Source organism: Terrapene carolina, unplaced genomic scaffold (genome assembly GCF_002925995.2).
Source record: "Terrapene carolina triunguis isolate 2854851 unplaced genomic scaffold, T_m_triunguis-2.0 Scaffold88, whole genome shotgun sequence".
In the NCBI taxonomy this organism is placed as follows: Eukaryota; Metazoa; Chordata; order Testudines; family Emydidae; genus Terrapene; species Terrapene triunguis.
The window spans coordinates 13,392,517-13,410,162 of record NW_020664439.1 but is presented as its reverse complement, the minus strand read 5'-3'; the positions used below and the strand labels follow the sequence as shown (position 1 = coordinate 13,410,162).

At 38.8% G+C, this 17,646-nt stretch overlaps 1 protein-coding gene across 1 annotated transcript in view; it reads left to right on the top strand.

The window, feature by feature from the left end:
* Positions 1-17,646, top strand: part of FARSB (phenylalanyl-tRNA synthetase subunit beta) — a 54,127-nt gene that overhangs the window by 19,660 nt on the left and 16,821 nt on the right. Inside the window, exons 14-16 of the mRNA XM_024195478.2 lie at positions 1,387-1,479; positions 3,187-3,304; positions 12,343-12,495. Of these exons, the coding sequence (XP_024051246.1) occupies positions 1,387-1,479; positions 3,187-3,304; positions 12,343-12,495 (364 nt within the window). The remainder of the gene's footprint in view (positions 1-1,386; positions 1,480-3,186; positions 3,305-12,342; positions 12,496-17,646) is intronic.

Here is a 17,646-nt window from a genome sequence, read left to right as displayed (position 1 = left end):
CATCACTGCCAGGTACTTAAAACACAGATATGAAACACACCTATCGTTTCAGTATCATATATGCTGCACCATTCCGCAACCTCATGTTACATTTTGGATGAGAAATGTCCATTAGTCATTCTCACATGTAATCCATTCTTTGGTTTGAGCCCAAAACGATAGCTTCAAAAGAGTAACATTGAGTTCTGTATGATTTAGCAAGTGTGTAATCAGTCATGTCATAGTCAGCTAACAGTTTAGCTAGACATCTGAAAACACCTGATCATAAAAAATTCCTGCTAAGGTCAGCAATAATTGAAGATCACTTTTTTTTCCATTCAGAAGCCCACTCTTTCCGATAGTATCAGCTGCTAATTTTGCTCACATTTGATCAATCAGCACCCTTTTGGAGCACTGCCAACACAAATAGAACACTCGGGAGGATAGCAGAATACTGGCAAATCCTCAATTACAAGCAGTGTTCATGTATCAGTTTCCTTATGCATTAGTAGAGCTATAAATTCTGGAAATCTGGACTGTGAATCTTAGGCCATGTCTACACTAGCATTTATGTCTGCAAAACTTTTATTGCTCAGGGGTGTGAAAAAACACACCCCGAGCGACATAAGTTTTGTCGGCATAAGCGCTTGTTGGTGGGAGAGTCTCCTGCTGACATAGCTACCGCCACTCGATGAGCTGGTTTTATTATGTTGACGGAAGAGCTCTCTCCTGTCGACGTAACGCGGCTACCGGAGTGTTCTTATAGCAGCACAGCTGTATTGGTACAGCTGTGCTGCTGTAAGCTTGTAAGTGTAGGCATGGCCTTAATGGTAGTTTCTGTCACTCTGTGTGCACAGATGATCAGTGAGCTCAATAGGTCACTTGTACTATTTTAGTAACTAGCTTTTTAAAGATACCTTGAGAGCCTAATGGAGCCATGATAGTGTAACGCTTATCAATGCACAGTAGTACCTTATTCTGCAAGTACTGTAGTCCCAGTGGGATTGTTTTCTCTGTTCGAAGGCTCAGTGTAGGACTGATTCCACTGGGACTACTTGCACAGGAAGTTACTATTCAATGGAAATCAGAGTGGAAGAATTTGTCCTCTTATTTTTAAAATTGATAATTACCCATGATAAAAGCTAACACACTCTTGCCTTTTCCTGTTAATCTAGCATTATTTTAGTTAGTAATTGATGCATAAATAAGCCAGCCCACTTAGATATAAGGCTGAGGCTTCATTCCTCACTTTCTTTTGTGCTTACAAGTGAGTATTGCCAATCAGAGGGTCATGTTAAGGGGCAGCAGAGCTATTGCTGATCTTGCATTGTTTGTTCTTGATATCAAGTTCTATCATGGTTCTCTGTATATTTTAACCATTTAACTGTTGTTGTTTTCTCCCCTCAGTGTTCCCAAGAAGATATTGCTGATAAACTTGGTGTGGACATCTCTTCAACGAAAGCAGTACACATAGCTAATCCCAAAACAGCAGAATTTCAGGTGAGTAGTTTAATTTCAGGTCTAATTGTTGCACTACCAGCTTCCCTAACCATCTGAGAGGGTAGTTACCAATCAGCAAGATAACATTACAAAAATCACATTTAAAGCCTGCAATTTGGGAGGGAACTTAAATATCAAAAGGAAAGAAAATACATAAAATGTGGTGGCCACTTTTAATGCAGTTAGAAGTCAATAGAGAGATTATGCACATGTAAAATACAGTTGCTTGCAGTTTCTTCTGAGGGCCCAATTCTATCCCCCCTTATACTTAGTAATATTTTAAACTATTTAAATTTAGTGGAATGAGGTACTACCCAATGGGATTGGGGTGACAAAATTGGGCCCTGTTTTGTTACAGTAATTTCCACCTTTAAATCCTAAATCTCTAAATGTCCATTTGTATCAGCAGAATCTAGAGTAGTTGCAGAATCCAAAATTCAGCAGAGAGATCGAGTTTCACTCAAAATATAGGTTAGTAAAGTCAGGCTTTAAGTGTTTCCATGATTTGTAAATTCCAGTGGAAAGTCTAGTCCCACTGAGCCAATCTGAAAACTGGGGCACTTTATTAAGACGGCATTTGAAGGCAGGGCACAGTAAATGTGGGTGAATTGCATTTGAAAAAACACTAATGTGAGTACGTGATGTTTGTTTCTTTGTGTATCTATCCTAGGTATTTCTGGCTGTCCATTACTGTAGTCTCTTCACATATTTTAAGCATATTACAGTGCAGTATCTTACAATATCACCTGTTCTATTGATAGTCCCAGCAGGCCTATGGATGCCTGTTCAGAAGTCACCTTAGTATTTACCTTCTGTATCAACAGGAATTGTCTTTATACGTTTAAACTTCATATATTTATGCCCTCATCAGTTTAAATCCAAATTTCAAAATTGAGTTTAAACACGTATTTTAATTCCCTGCGTACCTGGCTGCCACCTTGCCAGGTCTCTTGGCTGCTGCTTTTGCACCACTCATCAGGCTGCTGATTTTGAATTTTTAAGGTTGGTTCACAGCTGGCTCACAAATAAATAGCTTTCAGTTGTCCATTATATATCCACTACTGCAAAGCAAAGGAGCTGCTGAGCTCCTAGCCACTAGATCCTCTACTCTGGAGCAAGAATCCCTGGAGCTCACACCACTGACAATGAGAAGTAGAGGAAGCATCCCATCCCTTAGCTATTCTCTTACTTAAAAATTCACAAGGACCCTTGCAACATGATGACACGTTGCTTGAAAGTGTAACTGATGATACATGTCACTTTGCATCAGAAATATGTATGAATTGTTTTAGTTCCTTAGAGAATTTCTCAATCTATGTATTTGGAAGCAGCGTTACCTTGTAGTTAGAGCTGGGGACAGGGAATGAGAAGTCCTGGGTTTTTTTCCCTTCCTGTGTCATGGATGTGCTGTACAAACTCAGAAACGCCTCTGAAGTGCTCTGTGCCTCGGTTTCCCCTGCAAAATGTGGATATGAATGTTCATGCACATTCATAAGATACTTTGAGATCCTTGGGCAGTAAGTGCATGATATCTACGTTTTCAGGTTTAATCATTCTAAAATAGAGAGCGATAAACATCTGAAATTACTGCATTATTTCACCTGGCTATTTTAAAACTAATTCCAAATAAGCAAACCCAGAAAAGATAAGGCACCTAAGCAATCTGCCAGGTTGTTTAACACATGCAATTTCATGTTTGACCTGTAGGTGGCACGCACCAGCCTCTTGCCTGGCCTCCTGAAGACCATTGCTGCTAATAGAAAGATGCCTTTGCCTCTGAAACTTTTTGAAATCTCTGACATTGTTGTAAAAGATTCCACCAAAGGTAAGAGAACCCCATTGAGCACACAAGAGTTTTTAATATCCTCTGTGCAAGGATTCATGATTATCTGAAAGAACCCTTGCCTGCTCTATTTTAAGTTGCTCCGTTTTAAGAGGTGCTACTTTTATAACTGTTTTTCTCTTTCTATTAAAACAGGTCCTACAGTGTTAGTGATTTTAATTTTTATAATGTCCAACCCATTAGCTGTTTTAGCCTATGTCCTTCAGGAAATCTCTACTGTACCCAACTTCATGGGCAAGTGGCTCTCAAGAAATGCTTATTTACTTGATAAATAGTAATAGTGGGTAAATCTCTGCTCATCAAAAATATTTCGCTACAGAATTCATTCTCACTTAGCTCATGCTCACAGCACCAGGGTGGAACTCCCTTGTTCCAAAGGCCAGATTTTTAATGGTATTTAGGCAGCATGCAGATAAGTGCCTAACATGCACTGAAATCAATGGGCGTTAGGTTCCTGTGCACTTTTGAAAAGCTCACTAGGCACCTAAATCAAGTGATTCCAAAGTCTTGACTTGTCCCCCATAGAGACTAAGTAGGTCAGAGATCTATAAGAAAAGCTCAACTCATAGCCTTCTTGCCCCAGGGCAGGATCCAGGGCATAGTAAGTTTGCCAGTGAGAATTTGTCACTCATCACTCGACAGCTCAGACCATGCTACAGAAGTTGGGTTTGATGATTGCAATAGTATTTTTAAATCTCTATTGCACATCTCTACCTGGGACAGCCTTTGTTGGTGCTGAGATCCCGGTGGGAGGCGGGGAGATGTCACGTGCTGAACTACCATATCTGAGGCCCAGGTGGACCTGTACTGAGAGCATGAGACATAGGAGAGAATCCTATAGGATAATACCATCAAATCTGCAGAATTATAAGTAACTGTTTTTCCTTTTAGGAGCTTAGTAAAAAGTGATTATCTGACTTGACAGATTTGTATGTTTAAGTACTCTTCATTTTGTGACACCTCCCTCACTCAATAGCTAATGGCTCCTTTACCATTGTAATAGATCTGTAACCTATGTTAGATCAATACTGGGCCTGTGCACACCCTCCCCTTGCAAGTGAATTGCTGTTTCTTGGTGAAGACTGGGGCAAGTCCATGTGCAAAAAAAAAATTCTTGGTGTTATAAAATTCCCACACATCTATCAGATCATCTTCTTGAGAGTATGTTCCCATTTTATGCAACGTGCTGAGATAAACATATCTCCTTTAGTATCAAGCTGCAGTCTTAGTTCGGTTATATTATAAATAGACAAAGCAGACACTTCATGTTTCAAGGATTTTAATGGGATTCTGCCTGGTTGTAGGGGTCTGACTCCAGGATCGGGGCCTAAAACAGCATAATTTTTATCTGGAAAATATATAAAAGTGCTGTAAGGGGAAAAAACTAAACTGTAAAAAAAAAAAAAAAAAAAGAGAGAGAAAAAAATCTAACACATGTTACTGAATCAGTTTTTCTTCACATGGTGGCTTGATGAGGAAGAGTGTGTATATAGATCTATTTCTCTGCTGGCAAGACCTTGTGTGCTGAGTTGCAACCCTGAAGCAAATTTCTGCCCCTTCATAATGAAAAATGCTGACACTACCTTAAATACAGTAGCAGAAGTGAGTGCTGCTGTGTTATCTGGTTTCAGCTTTTAATGCTGTGCTTAACTTATTTGGTGTCTATGAAACAAAGGTTTACATAAGACGTAAACAAAACAGCAAGTAAATTGCTTTGTTGATGGACTTAATTTGTGGATTACTTTAAAAAAATTGCCAGGAAAAATAAGCAATTTTAGCAAAGCATGCAGACTCTTTATTAAATGCAGACAGTTTGGTGATCCAAGCTCATTACTTGTTGGGCAGGGAGGCTGCCAGCATGCACAAAACGTGGTACAGATGGCAGAATAGCTTTAGCATTCTTCATAACTGGTGTAGGGGTTATTTATGTTGGAGGGAAGAGAGCATTCCTTCTGGCTGCATGAAATGTACTAGTTAAATAAATTACGGTTATTTCATGGGTTCTCACTGTAGATTTTTTTTTTAAGCTTCCACTTAACAGTGTTATAAAAGCCTACTCTTACAGTGTACTTCAAGTTTAGCAGTAACCATTGCTGTAGATTAAAGATAAGTTCTTTGAGATAAGGGCTTTGTATTCCTATGTAATTTGCACAGTGCCCAGTACAGTTTGAGAATTACCAGAATACAAATAATAAAATTGTTTTTTGGTATATATATTTTCAGTAAATCTGCTAAATGTCTTTCCCAGATTAATTTTTGGGCCTTAAATTTAAATGTGCCGAAATTCATAGTTTCAAAGGAAAAAAGGAATGAGAAACCAGCAACAGTTCTTTAGACATTAAACAATATGGGGTTGTCCTGTTTTCACATATGGAATGAGATTCCCTGTAGGACGCTTATGTTATCTTTCTGAGTAACTTAATTTTACTATTTCATTTTTTTGGCATGCAAAATTTCCAAGTAATTTAAAAAGTATGGATCAGAAGAGCACTGACACTCACCGAATGTGAAGTTGTCATTTGTATGTGAATGAATATAGCTGTATTAATGCATTGTTCTTTAATAAAAATATTTTTTGCACACATCTCACCTTTACTAAGGTGAACAAAACATGCTTCTCTTCCTCACATATCAGACATAGATTTTGACTTCTTAATTTGGAAAATGCATGCCAGATTTAATAAAAATAAATCCAAATCTGACTCAAAAGTTTCCTTCTCAAAGGATGAGAGAGAGAGAGAATACAGGGTTGGAGTATGTGTCGCACAGGGCTGTGCACCCTCTGTAGAGTTGCATAGAATATTGGCTTGCGGGTTGGTCTTATTGTTAGGTTGGTAAAGTGTTCTCTAGTGCTATTACTGTGTTATTGCAGCCTAGAAATCAGGTTAGACCAGTCACAGAAACCTCACATCCTCCCTAACCATGATGAAAATATACATTTTACCCCCTCAAAAAGTTCTCTGACCAATGACCTAGTAGAATTTTGCAAGTATGCAGTAGTCTGCCTCTAACATGGTTGAGAGAAATTGCGAATGCAGTTGAAGTTGTTTCTGTGCATTTTCTTGCAGGCCTTACTGTAATTATATAAAAAATGCAGATTTCTCTGAAATTGATTGATTGTGAGACTAGTGTTTAACTGAGCAGGTGTACTTTTTCAAAATCCCATCTTTTCTAAACCCCTTTAAGTTACTAGGGGGCAGCATGCACCACTGTTCTATCTTTCATTATGTTGTTTTGGCTTGCAAAGTCCTAGCCAGCTGCCCATACTTTAAGTTATTTTAGAGCAGCATCTCCAGGCAGTGCTTTGAAGTCGGTGAAATACATGTATAATTTAGGCTGACATATTTGGCAGGCCCACAGAATTGTTTCATGGCATGACACAAGTGCTCTCTTAAATGATTTACAAAGAACTGAGGCATTTCCAACAAACCCCAGCTTTGGCATAAAGTTCCAAATACTTTTTTTCCCGTATCGTGCAGTGAATGAATTTCCTGTGATGTAATGTATTGACTCTCTGAAAGACTGAGCGTTACAGCACTTACAAAACTTGGAAGGGTTGAGTGAACACAAAATATACTCATTAGTTAAGATTTGTAGTGATTTTGAAAATTTGAAGTATTTTTATCATGACCACCTTTTTGTTCGGGATAACGATCTGAGGAAGTCATAAGTTACCTGAGTAATTGTGAAGTAAAATTCAACCTAACTTTTGTTGCTGTGGTTTCTAATAGCACCTACAATATGCTAAGCACTGTACAAAAAGGTATCTCCAAAAAGCTTGCATTCCCAAAGGACATAACAGACCAAGGGAATAGGAAATAGTAAACAAGGTTTTCTTCTTATCAGTTGTTTATATATGGCATATGTATGTACAAATTATCCTACAACCATGATGTTATAGTTACTTATAGGCATCAGGGAGAGGTGGGATACAAATGAAGAAAGTATTGGGTTGGAATGGCAAACCTTGGATACCCAGAGAAGAAATATTAGATGTATCAGGCATCAGATCTGTTTTGTCTAGGTTTGCCATTCCCGCATTGGGATTTAACCCTAGTGAAACCACAGTTACTTATTACAAGCTGAAAGTGACAATTCTGGTATTTAAAAGCTTCTTGGATAACAGAGTACCCTTCACTGAAGGCAGTGTCTGCAGAGGCCTGCATGTCTAGCTTGTAGCAGTAGTGACTGGGGCGCAGGTTGAGAGCCACTGTTATAGAGTCTAGCAAACATGGTACTAGATTATCTGCCTGCTGCTCTGTAAATATCTTCTGAAGACATGAATGACTTTTGGTCTGCAAGGATGAGCTTTGATCTTGCCTGTGACCTTTTACTCCTGTACTTTGTATTCCTCTTTAATGCAGTACATTAGCCCCCTAGTAACTGATGGTTTTAAATGGCTTTTTTGTTGTTCACTGGGAGATGGTACAGTAGGTGTAGGTTTGCTATATGCCTGAGTTCTTGCCTTGTCGATATTAACCACTCTGAGTATGTCCAACATGTGGTAGAGTTTCTCTTTTGTTGTGTTTAGGCTTGGTGTAGAATAAGGAAAGAAGTGTCTCGTGAGATCTGTGGAGTACAGCTCAGATACTCTGCATGCAGATGTGATAGCTACCAGATTTACTACTTTGTATTAGAAGAAGGACACTGAAGAAACAGGTTCAAATAGTGGTTTGATAACTTGTACCAGGATCAAACCAAAATCCAAGGGACCTACTTCGAATTTCCTGAGGATTTATCAGTGATGTTATCCTCATGAATCACCTAACGTGTGTGAGATGAAATCCACCTGGGTTCTACTCCTATTATTGAGGAGACCGCTGACAAATATTTCCTGAAAAAAGCTTAGTCATACCCAAACTGTAGGTATTCCAAGATTTGAATAATTTTTAGCCTTCTTCACTCTACTTGTTCTGTACTATTAAGTACTTGAGCTCAGTAGAGATCTTGGAGCATTCTGAGCTTGGAAACTTTTCCTGAGCCCATCAGGACTCTTGGAGAATAGCTGACTTTTTTATTTTATTTTATTTTAATTGCTCAACCTCCAGCTGTTAGGGGATTTTTCAAGCTTCCCTTCATCTAAGTGCTTAAGGGGGCCTTGACACAGATGATCTTCACATTCCAAGAGATGAAATAGGATTGTAGGGGACAGCTCCTTCATGCCAGACAGCCCGGGCCTCTGGGGCTGGTAAGATGGTGTTAAAATTAGTCTCCAACTGAATTGTCTCCACTGAGGTAAGGGTAGAAAGGGATGGAAAAGGCTGACAGGCTTCATCTGGGTTCTAGTGTGGAGGCTGCTGCTCCTTGATCCCAACATCTGGTGAAAAGACATGAACTTCTAGTATTCTGTCTAGGCTTGGCAAGCTTGTCAATTGATCACACATTATTTGTCCATGGTCAAGTGTCATCAAGAATGCCCTGTTGTAGGCGGTGGCCTACCTTTTTGGTTGTGGTATGGTCATGTCTGTTAGCAAGCCTACAGAAATGTCTTAAATCATTAACTTTGCTATACATTCATGTCACCGCTTGGGGAAAAAGATAAACTGATTGAAAGTTGAGCATCTTGATTGTCCTAGAAGATTCCAGCCAAACACTGTATATGTCTTTATTTGTATACCACGCCATCAATGCAAAGATATAGATGAAGCAGTTGAAGCTGATAAAGAAAAAGAAGATAATGAAAAGCAGGATGCTTGAAGGGTTGGCCTGCTGCCTACCTAGCATAACTGCATTTAAAAATAACTTTTTTCTTTTCTAGTTGCTATGGGTTTCTTCTATTTGTTTAATTTTTCTTTTTTTGTAACTCTTCAGCCTTGAATAACATTGACATTTAAATGCTAATCTAACATTGCTAAAAAGATAATTATTCTTTCATTTTGTAGAACTTCGTTTCATTGTGTTTTACATTTTTCTGAGTTAAAATAACTCAGTTAAGTAACTAGGTTTTTGTTATTAGACATGAGTATCTACCTTACCCCTCAGGAGACCATAATGTCTTAGTCTTTTCTGTTACTGGTGTCACTGTTCTAATTAGTGTTTTTAAAATATTTGGCCATTTTGGACATTATTTGACCAAATTTGCTGAATTGACCAATTATTTTTGGAGCAGTCGAAGGCCCAACCCTAATTCTGTCGGACAGGGGTTCCAAATCTCTTTACGAATGCACCTGGCATTTGAATGGCAGCCATCGTAGAGAGTGGAGCGAGTCAACCCAGTATACAGAAGTATGCACTAATCAAATTTAGAAATGATAAATATGTGAATCACTGCTGCTAGGTCTGCATCAGAGAAAAGTGGACAGAGTTGTCTGGTCAGTGGATGGGGCTTAGGGGATAGAGAATACAGTTCTGCCTACTGCTGCTATTTGGGCATCCAGGTGCAAAAATATTTTACCTATGGTAACCCTACCTGCTCTTCTTCTTTCAGGCTTTGTTTCATATTGAGAACTCTGTCGTCCATGTTTGTTAGAAAACAGGCTCAGATCCTGATGTTCTGTGATTCCTCTGAAGTCTCTAGCATCTCATGATCTCTCCCATTGGCTACACACAGATGTTGAATGAAAGGCACGAGGGGAAAAGCATGAAATATATTTTGCAGTAAAATGAGTCATCTTCATAAATAACTGTAACTTTAATTTTGGAGGCTTATAAAAACATGGATCATAACGTATTTTCTCCAAAAGGAGGAGAATTAAGGGAACCCTCTTCTCCCACTTCAAGGGAGAAGAGATGGACTCAGAGGGGAGCCAAACCTAATCAGTAGGCTAAATGTTGGAGGACTCTCTACAGTCTGAAAAAATCCATACATCTTGTGTGGTGCTGTACAAATGATCAGGCTCTGGCTGGTATTTTGTTGGGAGCAAATCCTATTCTAGAAGAAAGGGACTGCCAATGAGGGAGAGTCTACACTACAGCACTACATTGGTGCAGCTGCACCAATGCAGCAGCGCCTCTGTAGCACATCTGGTGAAGATATGCTATGCCAACAGGAGAGAGCTCTCCCATCGGCATAATTATTCCACCTCCGCGAGAGTCTGAAGTTTTGTTGGCGGGAGAGCGTCTCCTGTCGACATAGAGCTGGTGTGGACGTGCTTAGGTCGCTGTAACTTGTGTCACTCAGGGGGGTGTCTTATTTTTCACACCCCTGAGGGATGGAAGTTAGGTCGACTTAAGCAATAGTGTAGACCAGCCCACAGAGAGCCCTTCCTGACTTCTGCAAGGCCCACCTTTGTCACAGCCAACCAGCAAGCCAAGGGGTTTCTGCTGAATGCACCATAAGGGGAGAAGTGACTTCTGAGAACTGGGCTATAGATAGGCTTGGGAGGATTAGATTTTCATTAATAAATGCTGGTAAATGTTGATTTCACCAGACACACAGAAATTGACGAAAAAATATTTCTATCGATTGATTGATTGAAATTTCAGACAGACAAAGTAAGGAAGATGCAGTGTGAGAAGTTATTTGTTTGATTTAAGGATATTTACTCTGCATATCTCAAAATTTGAGATTGACAGTTTGTATTTTAATGGTTATAAAGCTTTAACTTTTTGAATCTCAACATCGACTGTCATTAAATGATTATGTCCCCTATATTGTCCTTCCCCCCCCCCCATAATTTCCCATAACTGAAAGTTTTAATTGATGAAGATAAAAAAGCTTAAAACCCATTTTACATAACTGAAAATTGCAATCAATAAAAAATAGGGGAAATGCTTAAAAATAAACATTGATATCTGTTGAAAATATATTTAAAGGAAAGAAAAAAAAAGTCTGCCAAGCCTAAATATAGACAACTTAGCAGGGTGTTGTTATACTAACCAGTACCTTGAATTTCACCATAAGTGAATTGACAGATGGTGAGAATGCATGTATTATCCTTTTCCTCTCAAAAAATTGAAAAGCAGGATTCTGCATTAGTTGAATCTTCTGAGTAACCTTTGACAGGCCCAGGCAGAGTGCACTGCCCTGGTCTAGTCTGGAGAGGCACAGGAATATAATGATACTGTAATACACTTGTGTGTCTAAAATGTATCCATGTGACATGAAAATGACAAATTATTCTGGTGAAATGAGTAGTCTAAGCAAAACTAATTTAAAGTAAGGGGGGGAGGCTGCTGTAGTCTTAGTGCTTTGTGTGAACACATGATATATGGTAATTAATTTTGGAAATTACGAAGCTTTTTAAAATATACATTTGAGCTCTTGTGAGGTGTTTGATTTGACAGTCTGAGACTGATATCCATAAAACAGGTGCACCACACGTAACTATAGTGTCTCTGCTCCACCAATATTTCAATCCTGTCCTCAAAGCTGATGTGAAAATACAGTGCACTCTCATCTGATCTTTGGTAGTTCTAGGACTACCAAGGAAGGTTTCAATTGTGTGGATGGCTTCTGTGATGTGGAAACCTGTCTGCTTGGAGTTAGACTTAGACTAAGATCTCTCTTCACACAGAGCCCCAAACATCTATGAGAGTATAACTATCTTTGGCTACTTACAGAAGTGGGCTTGTTTTGTACTGGTAAAAGGCTCTGTCTCCTCGTTTTATAAATAATCTACTTTCACCACCAGCGTTAAATTGTAAATGTTAAAAATAATAGATTCTAAGTATCAGGATCTTGTTGATTCTTGTTGAATATACATATTTTGGTTAATCTGCTTTTTAATTCCTTTAACCTTTTAATAACATGTTGGAAATATACTGAGTTCTGCTGTTTACTTGGCAAGATATTTCTCCTTACCACATTTCTTCTCCTTTTCCATCCTAATAAAGTACAGTATTTAAAATCTATGCAACATGATTTTTTCCAAATGATGAGAGACCTATGAGTTAAAGCGCTAGTGCCTATAATCAACTCTGCAGAGTTTGGGATGGATGTCTGTGAGAGAGGCCATTCTGCATTCTCAATTTCCCCCTGAGGTACAGATATCTCAGTGCACAACTGTAAAAACTGATGCAAAGGGGAAGGATAAACACGTGACAAAACCCAGAAGTACAAATGTTTGTTTCTTCTGCAGATGTAGGTGCAAGGAACCAGAGGAATCTCTGTGCCATTTACTACAACAAGAACCCCGGGTTTGAGGTCATCCATGGGTTGCTGGATAGAGTCATGCAGCTGCTGGCTGTGCCACCAAGCAAAGAGAGTGGATATCTAATCAAGGCAGCTGACGGTAAGAGAGGAGTAGCGTGGAGAGGGACCTGTAAAGGAATCCTACAATCTCATTACTATGTGGATTTAATTTTATATTGTCATTAACTGTTGGCACTTCAGTACAAGAGTTGTTTTGAATGTGTGTTAGCATGCTGCAAAATACTGTGGGGCAAATGGGACTTTGTATTCTCATTGCCTCTTACACATTAGGGAATGGAATTGGACTTTTTTCTTCTGGTCTCAGTATTTTTAGCCAGCTTCTGTGGTGGCGATCTTTACATAAGAGAGAATCTTAGTACAGTGGATATTTCTTACATGAGTAAGCTTCATGTGTATAGGAATGTGCTCTTCACAATGAGTTAATCTAGCAATTTAAGGGTTACATGTCAGTTTATGAATGAGTTTTAATTAACACCAGGTATCTGCTGCTTTCCTATTGCTAGACGTGCCTGGAAACAGACGAAAGATGACTTGTTACTCCTAAATATTGTAACTTGAAACTTTACCTACTTACGGTGTAGCTAGAGCTGCTGCACAAGAGTGCTGGCTGCTAGACTAATGAACCTGCTGCTGTATTAGTAATATTTCTATAACAGGCCTCATGGTTCTTTATGCCAGGTTAGTTACATATAGGGGATGGGACATCCTTACTTACTCTTTATTCTTTGTGTATGTGTGTGTGTGCGCACGCGCAAGGGGGGGAGGTGTGTTGGCCCACCAGCAGAAGTGGCTGGGCTGTAGCCCCTTTAAAGAAATATTGCTGGAGACCCTCTCTAGGGGAGGGCTGTCCATCCACAGCCCCCTAGCTTCTACTCCAGCACCTGACCTCCCACTTCTGTGCTGCCCCTTGGCCATGCATTTCCTGCAGGAACTGTACTGGCCAAGGCTCCTGAAGAGTCTTTAGTTGCCCTCAGTTAAGTGCACAGTTGCAAGTCTCCATCTGTTATGAAATAGAAACCTCTAAAGTCAGATATTACTCCTAGATCCATGTTCCTCAGTTGCTTGGCTCTGGTGCATGCATTGGAAGGGTTTTTCAAAGCTTCCAGAAAGTTTCCAGTTCAGGAAGAAATTATGAATTGTATGGAGAATTCTGTGTCAATTTCTAACTACTATAACCATCTCTCCCCCTCTCTCGTCTTCTACCTTGTCTTCCATGTGTTAGAGGAGGCGCTGTACACTCAGTGCCTAGCTGTCTGCTCGTTCTGATTCCACCCAGTTACCAGATTCCTCCAACCTTACAACCCCTTTTATTTATTTATTTTTTGTCTTTCTTTTAACACTAAGGAGCAGTTTAATTCCTATACAGAGAATCCTTGGTTGACAAAATTAGAGAATGTACCTCAGCCCCCCAAACCTTTCATAAATATATCTTTAAGGAGAACTTTACTCAAAACTTTCTCCTTGATCGGTACCATCAAACTTGCAAAACTCTGATGTGGGAGAGAGGGTTTAATTAAATAGGTGAGCAAAGATTCATCCTGTACATCTGCACCGAAGCAATTCATAAACCATCTTGAACTTGCGGCAAGGCTGTCTCAATGCCGAAAATTTGAGATGATTTTTTTTTTTTTTTTTTAATGAAAGAGGTCATATCCCAAAGATAGCACTGTATATCTCAGGGAAAGTGGGGATTGCAGCATTCCCAGGGCAATGTTGCTTTTGGGACTGGTATCCCATATTCAGCCCTTGTTCCAACATACTTTTATTAGATGGAAACATGTTTGCTATCTAAATGACTTTCTGGTCTAGGAAAAGGCCTAGAATAGACTGAGATCTCTGCCTGTTGTATATTCTTTCCCACAAGAATTGGACTCTACTTGTTCCTCAATTTCTTGCCTAGGAAATTTACAGTGGAACTTTAGATCAGAAATTTGTTACTTGAGGATGATGGTGACTTATCTCCACTCCCACCTCTCTTTTCTGGTTTGTTGCATGAGTGTTTTTTTGTTTTTGTTTGTGGGAGGTTTAAAGGGACCCAGGGACCAAAAAAATCCTGGTAGTTCTTGAGATTACTCCTGAAGCCAGGGCTAGCTGTCTTCCAAAAAAAACCAGGAATCTGTACAAAAGAACAAGAATAGGCAAGTCATCCATTCTGTTTCTTAAAATAATGACAAAATCAATATGAGAGAGAAAAACAAGACTCTGGGGATAGCAGCTGCTATTTTGTCTACTCACCATTCATTAGTATACAAGTATGTGAGAGAAATTATGACCTCTGTCCTGCTTGAGAAGTCTTAGCTCTGCATTTACTGTAACTAGAAACCCTGACACAACATCTTTGACAGTCCGTAAGAGAGCACGTTTGTGTCCAAAGCTCTAAAGCAACTTTGTTAGATATACAGTAGAACCTGAGTTACGAACACCTTAGGAATGGAGATTGTTCATAACTCGGAAATGTTCATAACTCTGGACAAAACATTATGGCTGTTTTTTCAAAATTTTACAACTGAAAATTGACTTAGTAACGTTTCAAAGTGTATTATGCAGAATAAAAATGCTGCTTTCTCTTTACTTTTACATTTAAGATAGAACTGTACTGTATTTGCTTTTTTTATTTGTCTCTGCTGCTGTCTGATTGTGTACTTCCGGTTCCAAATGAGGTGTGTGATTGACTGGTCAGTTCGTAACTACGGTGTTCGTAACTTTGATGTTCTACTGTATGTGCTGATTTTCTAGTTGTGTGTTGCTGGCTTGTCAACTTACTGAATATAACAGCACATGCAGTCTCCTAGCACTTATCCTTGATGAACATATATGTGCTCACATTTTTAGTGTAGCTTTTTTCCATTTTACTAAGTAATGTCCTTACTTTTACTTCTTGCAGATTTTCAAAAGATTTTGTAGCTGAAGTACTGAAAAATACAGTAAGAGCTGACTGTTGGCCAGTGAAATGTAATGCTGAAAGTACACCCTTCAGGTTGACCATATGGTTGTGCCATCAATCCAGTTCTTGTTCCCAACAGGGATAGGAGCAAGACTTCTGATTTCGTTTGTAGGCTGGTATTTTCAAAGGATCCTCAGGGAGTTAGGCGCCTAACTCTTATTGAGTTTCAGTTGGAGCTGAGCACCTAACTCCCTTAGGCTGTTTTTGAATATTCTAACTGTAAATTGTTATTGAACAGACATGTTGAAAGTGTTTGTTTTATAGCTAGAAATATTTCTAAATGTCTTGCGTTCTATACTGCATCCATCACCATAATGTCTGAGCACCTTACAAAGAACAGGAAAAAGATCACAATAAAGAATTCTTATACAATATATAATTCATTTCTTGATACTAGTGCCGTTTAGTATTCCTTCTGCCTCAGCACACATTATGTCCTTTAATAATTCCAGCACCTCCATAATGTTCTTCCTATATCTGCTTACTCTGGAGATAGCAAGTCTTAATCCATTCTTAGGTATGTACAACTGGCTGCAAACACTTTGTAGCTTTTGGAGGTTGATGAGTAGAATCCTGTTCTGTATGTTTGAAAACACTTCCCTCCTTCCTATTACAAGAGAGATCCAGAAACTCTTAGAATGACTTGTAGATTCCATGCAATTCTAGTGACATTGGAATTTAACCTTGGTAACAGTGCAGATGGCTGATACTCTGGTGCTAGAGTGAATGCAGTTTCACTGCACCAACTTACTTGGAAAGTCTGTGACTTCGGAGAAAGTTGGAAGTCAAAGTAGCTTTTTTTACTTGCCTTTCACCCTACCAATTAAGCATATATGAGAGATAGAATGTCAAGCCGATGATGGAGTAAGGTCAATTGTGTGAAAAAAAGATATCCTATAACATCTTAAAAGACTGCAGAGTACTGAAGGAGTCAAAAAAGAGTCGGTGCTCCTTGCCAGAGAGGTTTTAAATTGGGATATTCTACCATGTGTAATCTTTATTTTTATGGAGCAAACCATTTTAGGAGCTACACCACATGAAAATTTGTACACTTTAAAAATGGGTTTACCATATAAAACCATTTCTGAGCTTGAAGGAGTCAAACATTTTTTGTTTGTGTAGTCTTCAGCCAAATCTTGAAACTAATTTGTGGTACAATATAAAGATTTGTGTTTTAGGCCTTTGATAGTCCTGTATTCCTTGTTTAACTGATTGCAGTGGTTTTGATTTAATTTGGAACATAAAGTACTGATTTTATTTCAGAAAGTGTCTGAGAAGACAGTTTGTTGCATGTTTAAATATAATTCCCATAAGGCTTCAATGCTGCTTTGCCTCCTTTCTGAATTCACCAAGTAAAGTGAAGTGCCTGTTCAGTTCTTTACCATATGTGCAAACCATGGTTATTTAAGCACCTTCTGTTATACTAACACCTTAATGCCCATTGACTTGACCTTAGGGTCATAGCCTTTTTGCCCCGTAGCAACACCTGTGGAAAAATTACAGATGCTGGAAAATATGGGTGAAATTGTGATGTTCCTCTGGCCTTCACACCACTCTTTAGTGTAATCTGAGCTGTACAATAAATGGAACAGAAAAGACGTTGTGAGCAGCCGTGCAGAATAGGCTGTTTTTAAGTGACTAAGTTGAAGGATTTCAACATATATCTGATTCTTAGTGATTTCAGTTTCTCAAAGGATGCTATGGCCAGTTAATATTTTCTTGCTACTCCTAGTAATATTAAAATGATACATTCCTAAAGGAGGAAAGTTGAAGTTCTACCCCACTTTGAAAGTGTACAATACTGACATGTCTGTAGGTTAATTGCTCCTATAACTATTGGCATAGAAAAAATGTTTTACTTCCTTTTGTAGCAGATAACAATTCATACATCTATTACCAAACTTTAAATGGATTAAAAAGAGAAGAGTTTTGTATTGGTCCTCTAATCTGTTAGCTCTTTAGTGCTGTTTCTTTATATAAAATTCCTTTATTGACATTTTAGCCAGTTCCATGTAATTAGTAATATAAAGATCAAAGTTTATGGACTGTACAGTCATCACAGAAAAAGAATCAATAAGCAGTCTAAACCCTTTTAGAGTAACCAATCTATCAAGGAGAAGTAACAAAAATATATGAGCTGAGAAGAGCCATCCAGTGAACCTGGATATGAAATGCCCTCATTCCTGATTCATTTCTCTTTGTTATGGTTTCATGTCTTGAAATGGAAACTAACGGCATTTAGATAGATGGATTGAAAGGTGGTGTAATGTGAATGCAAACTTGTAA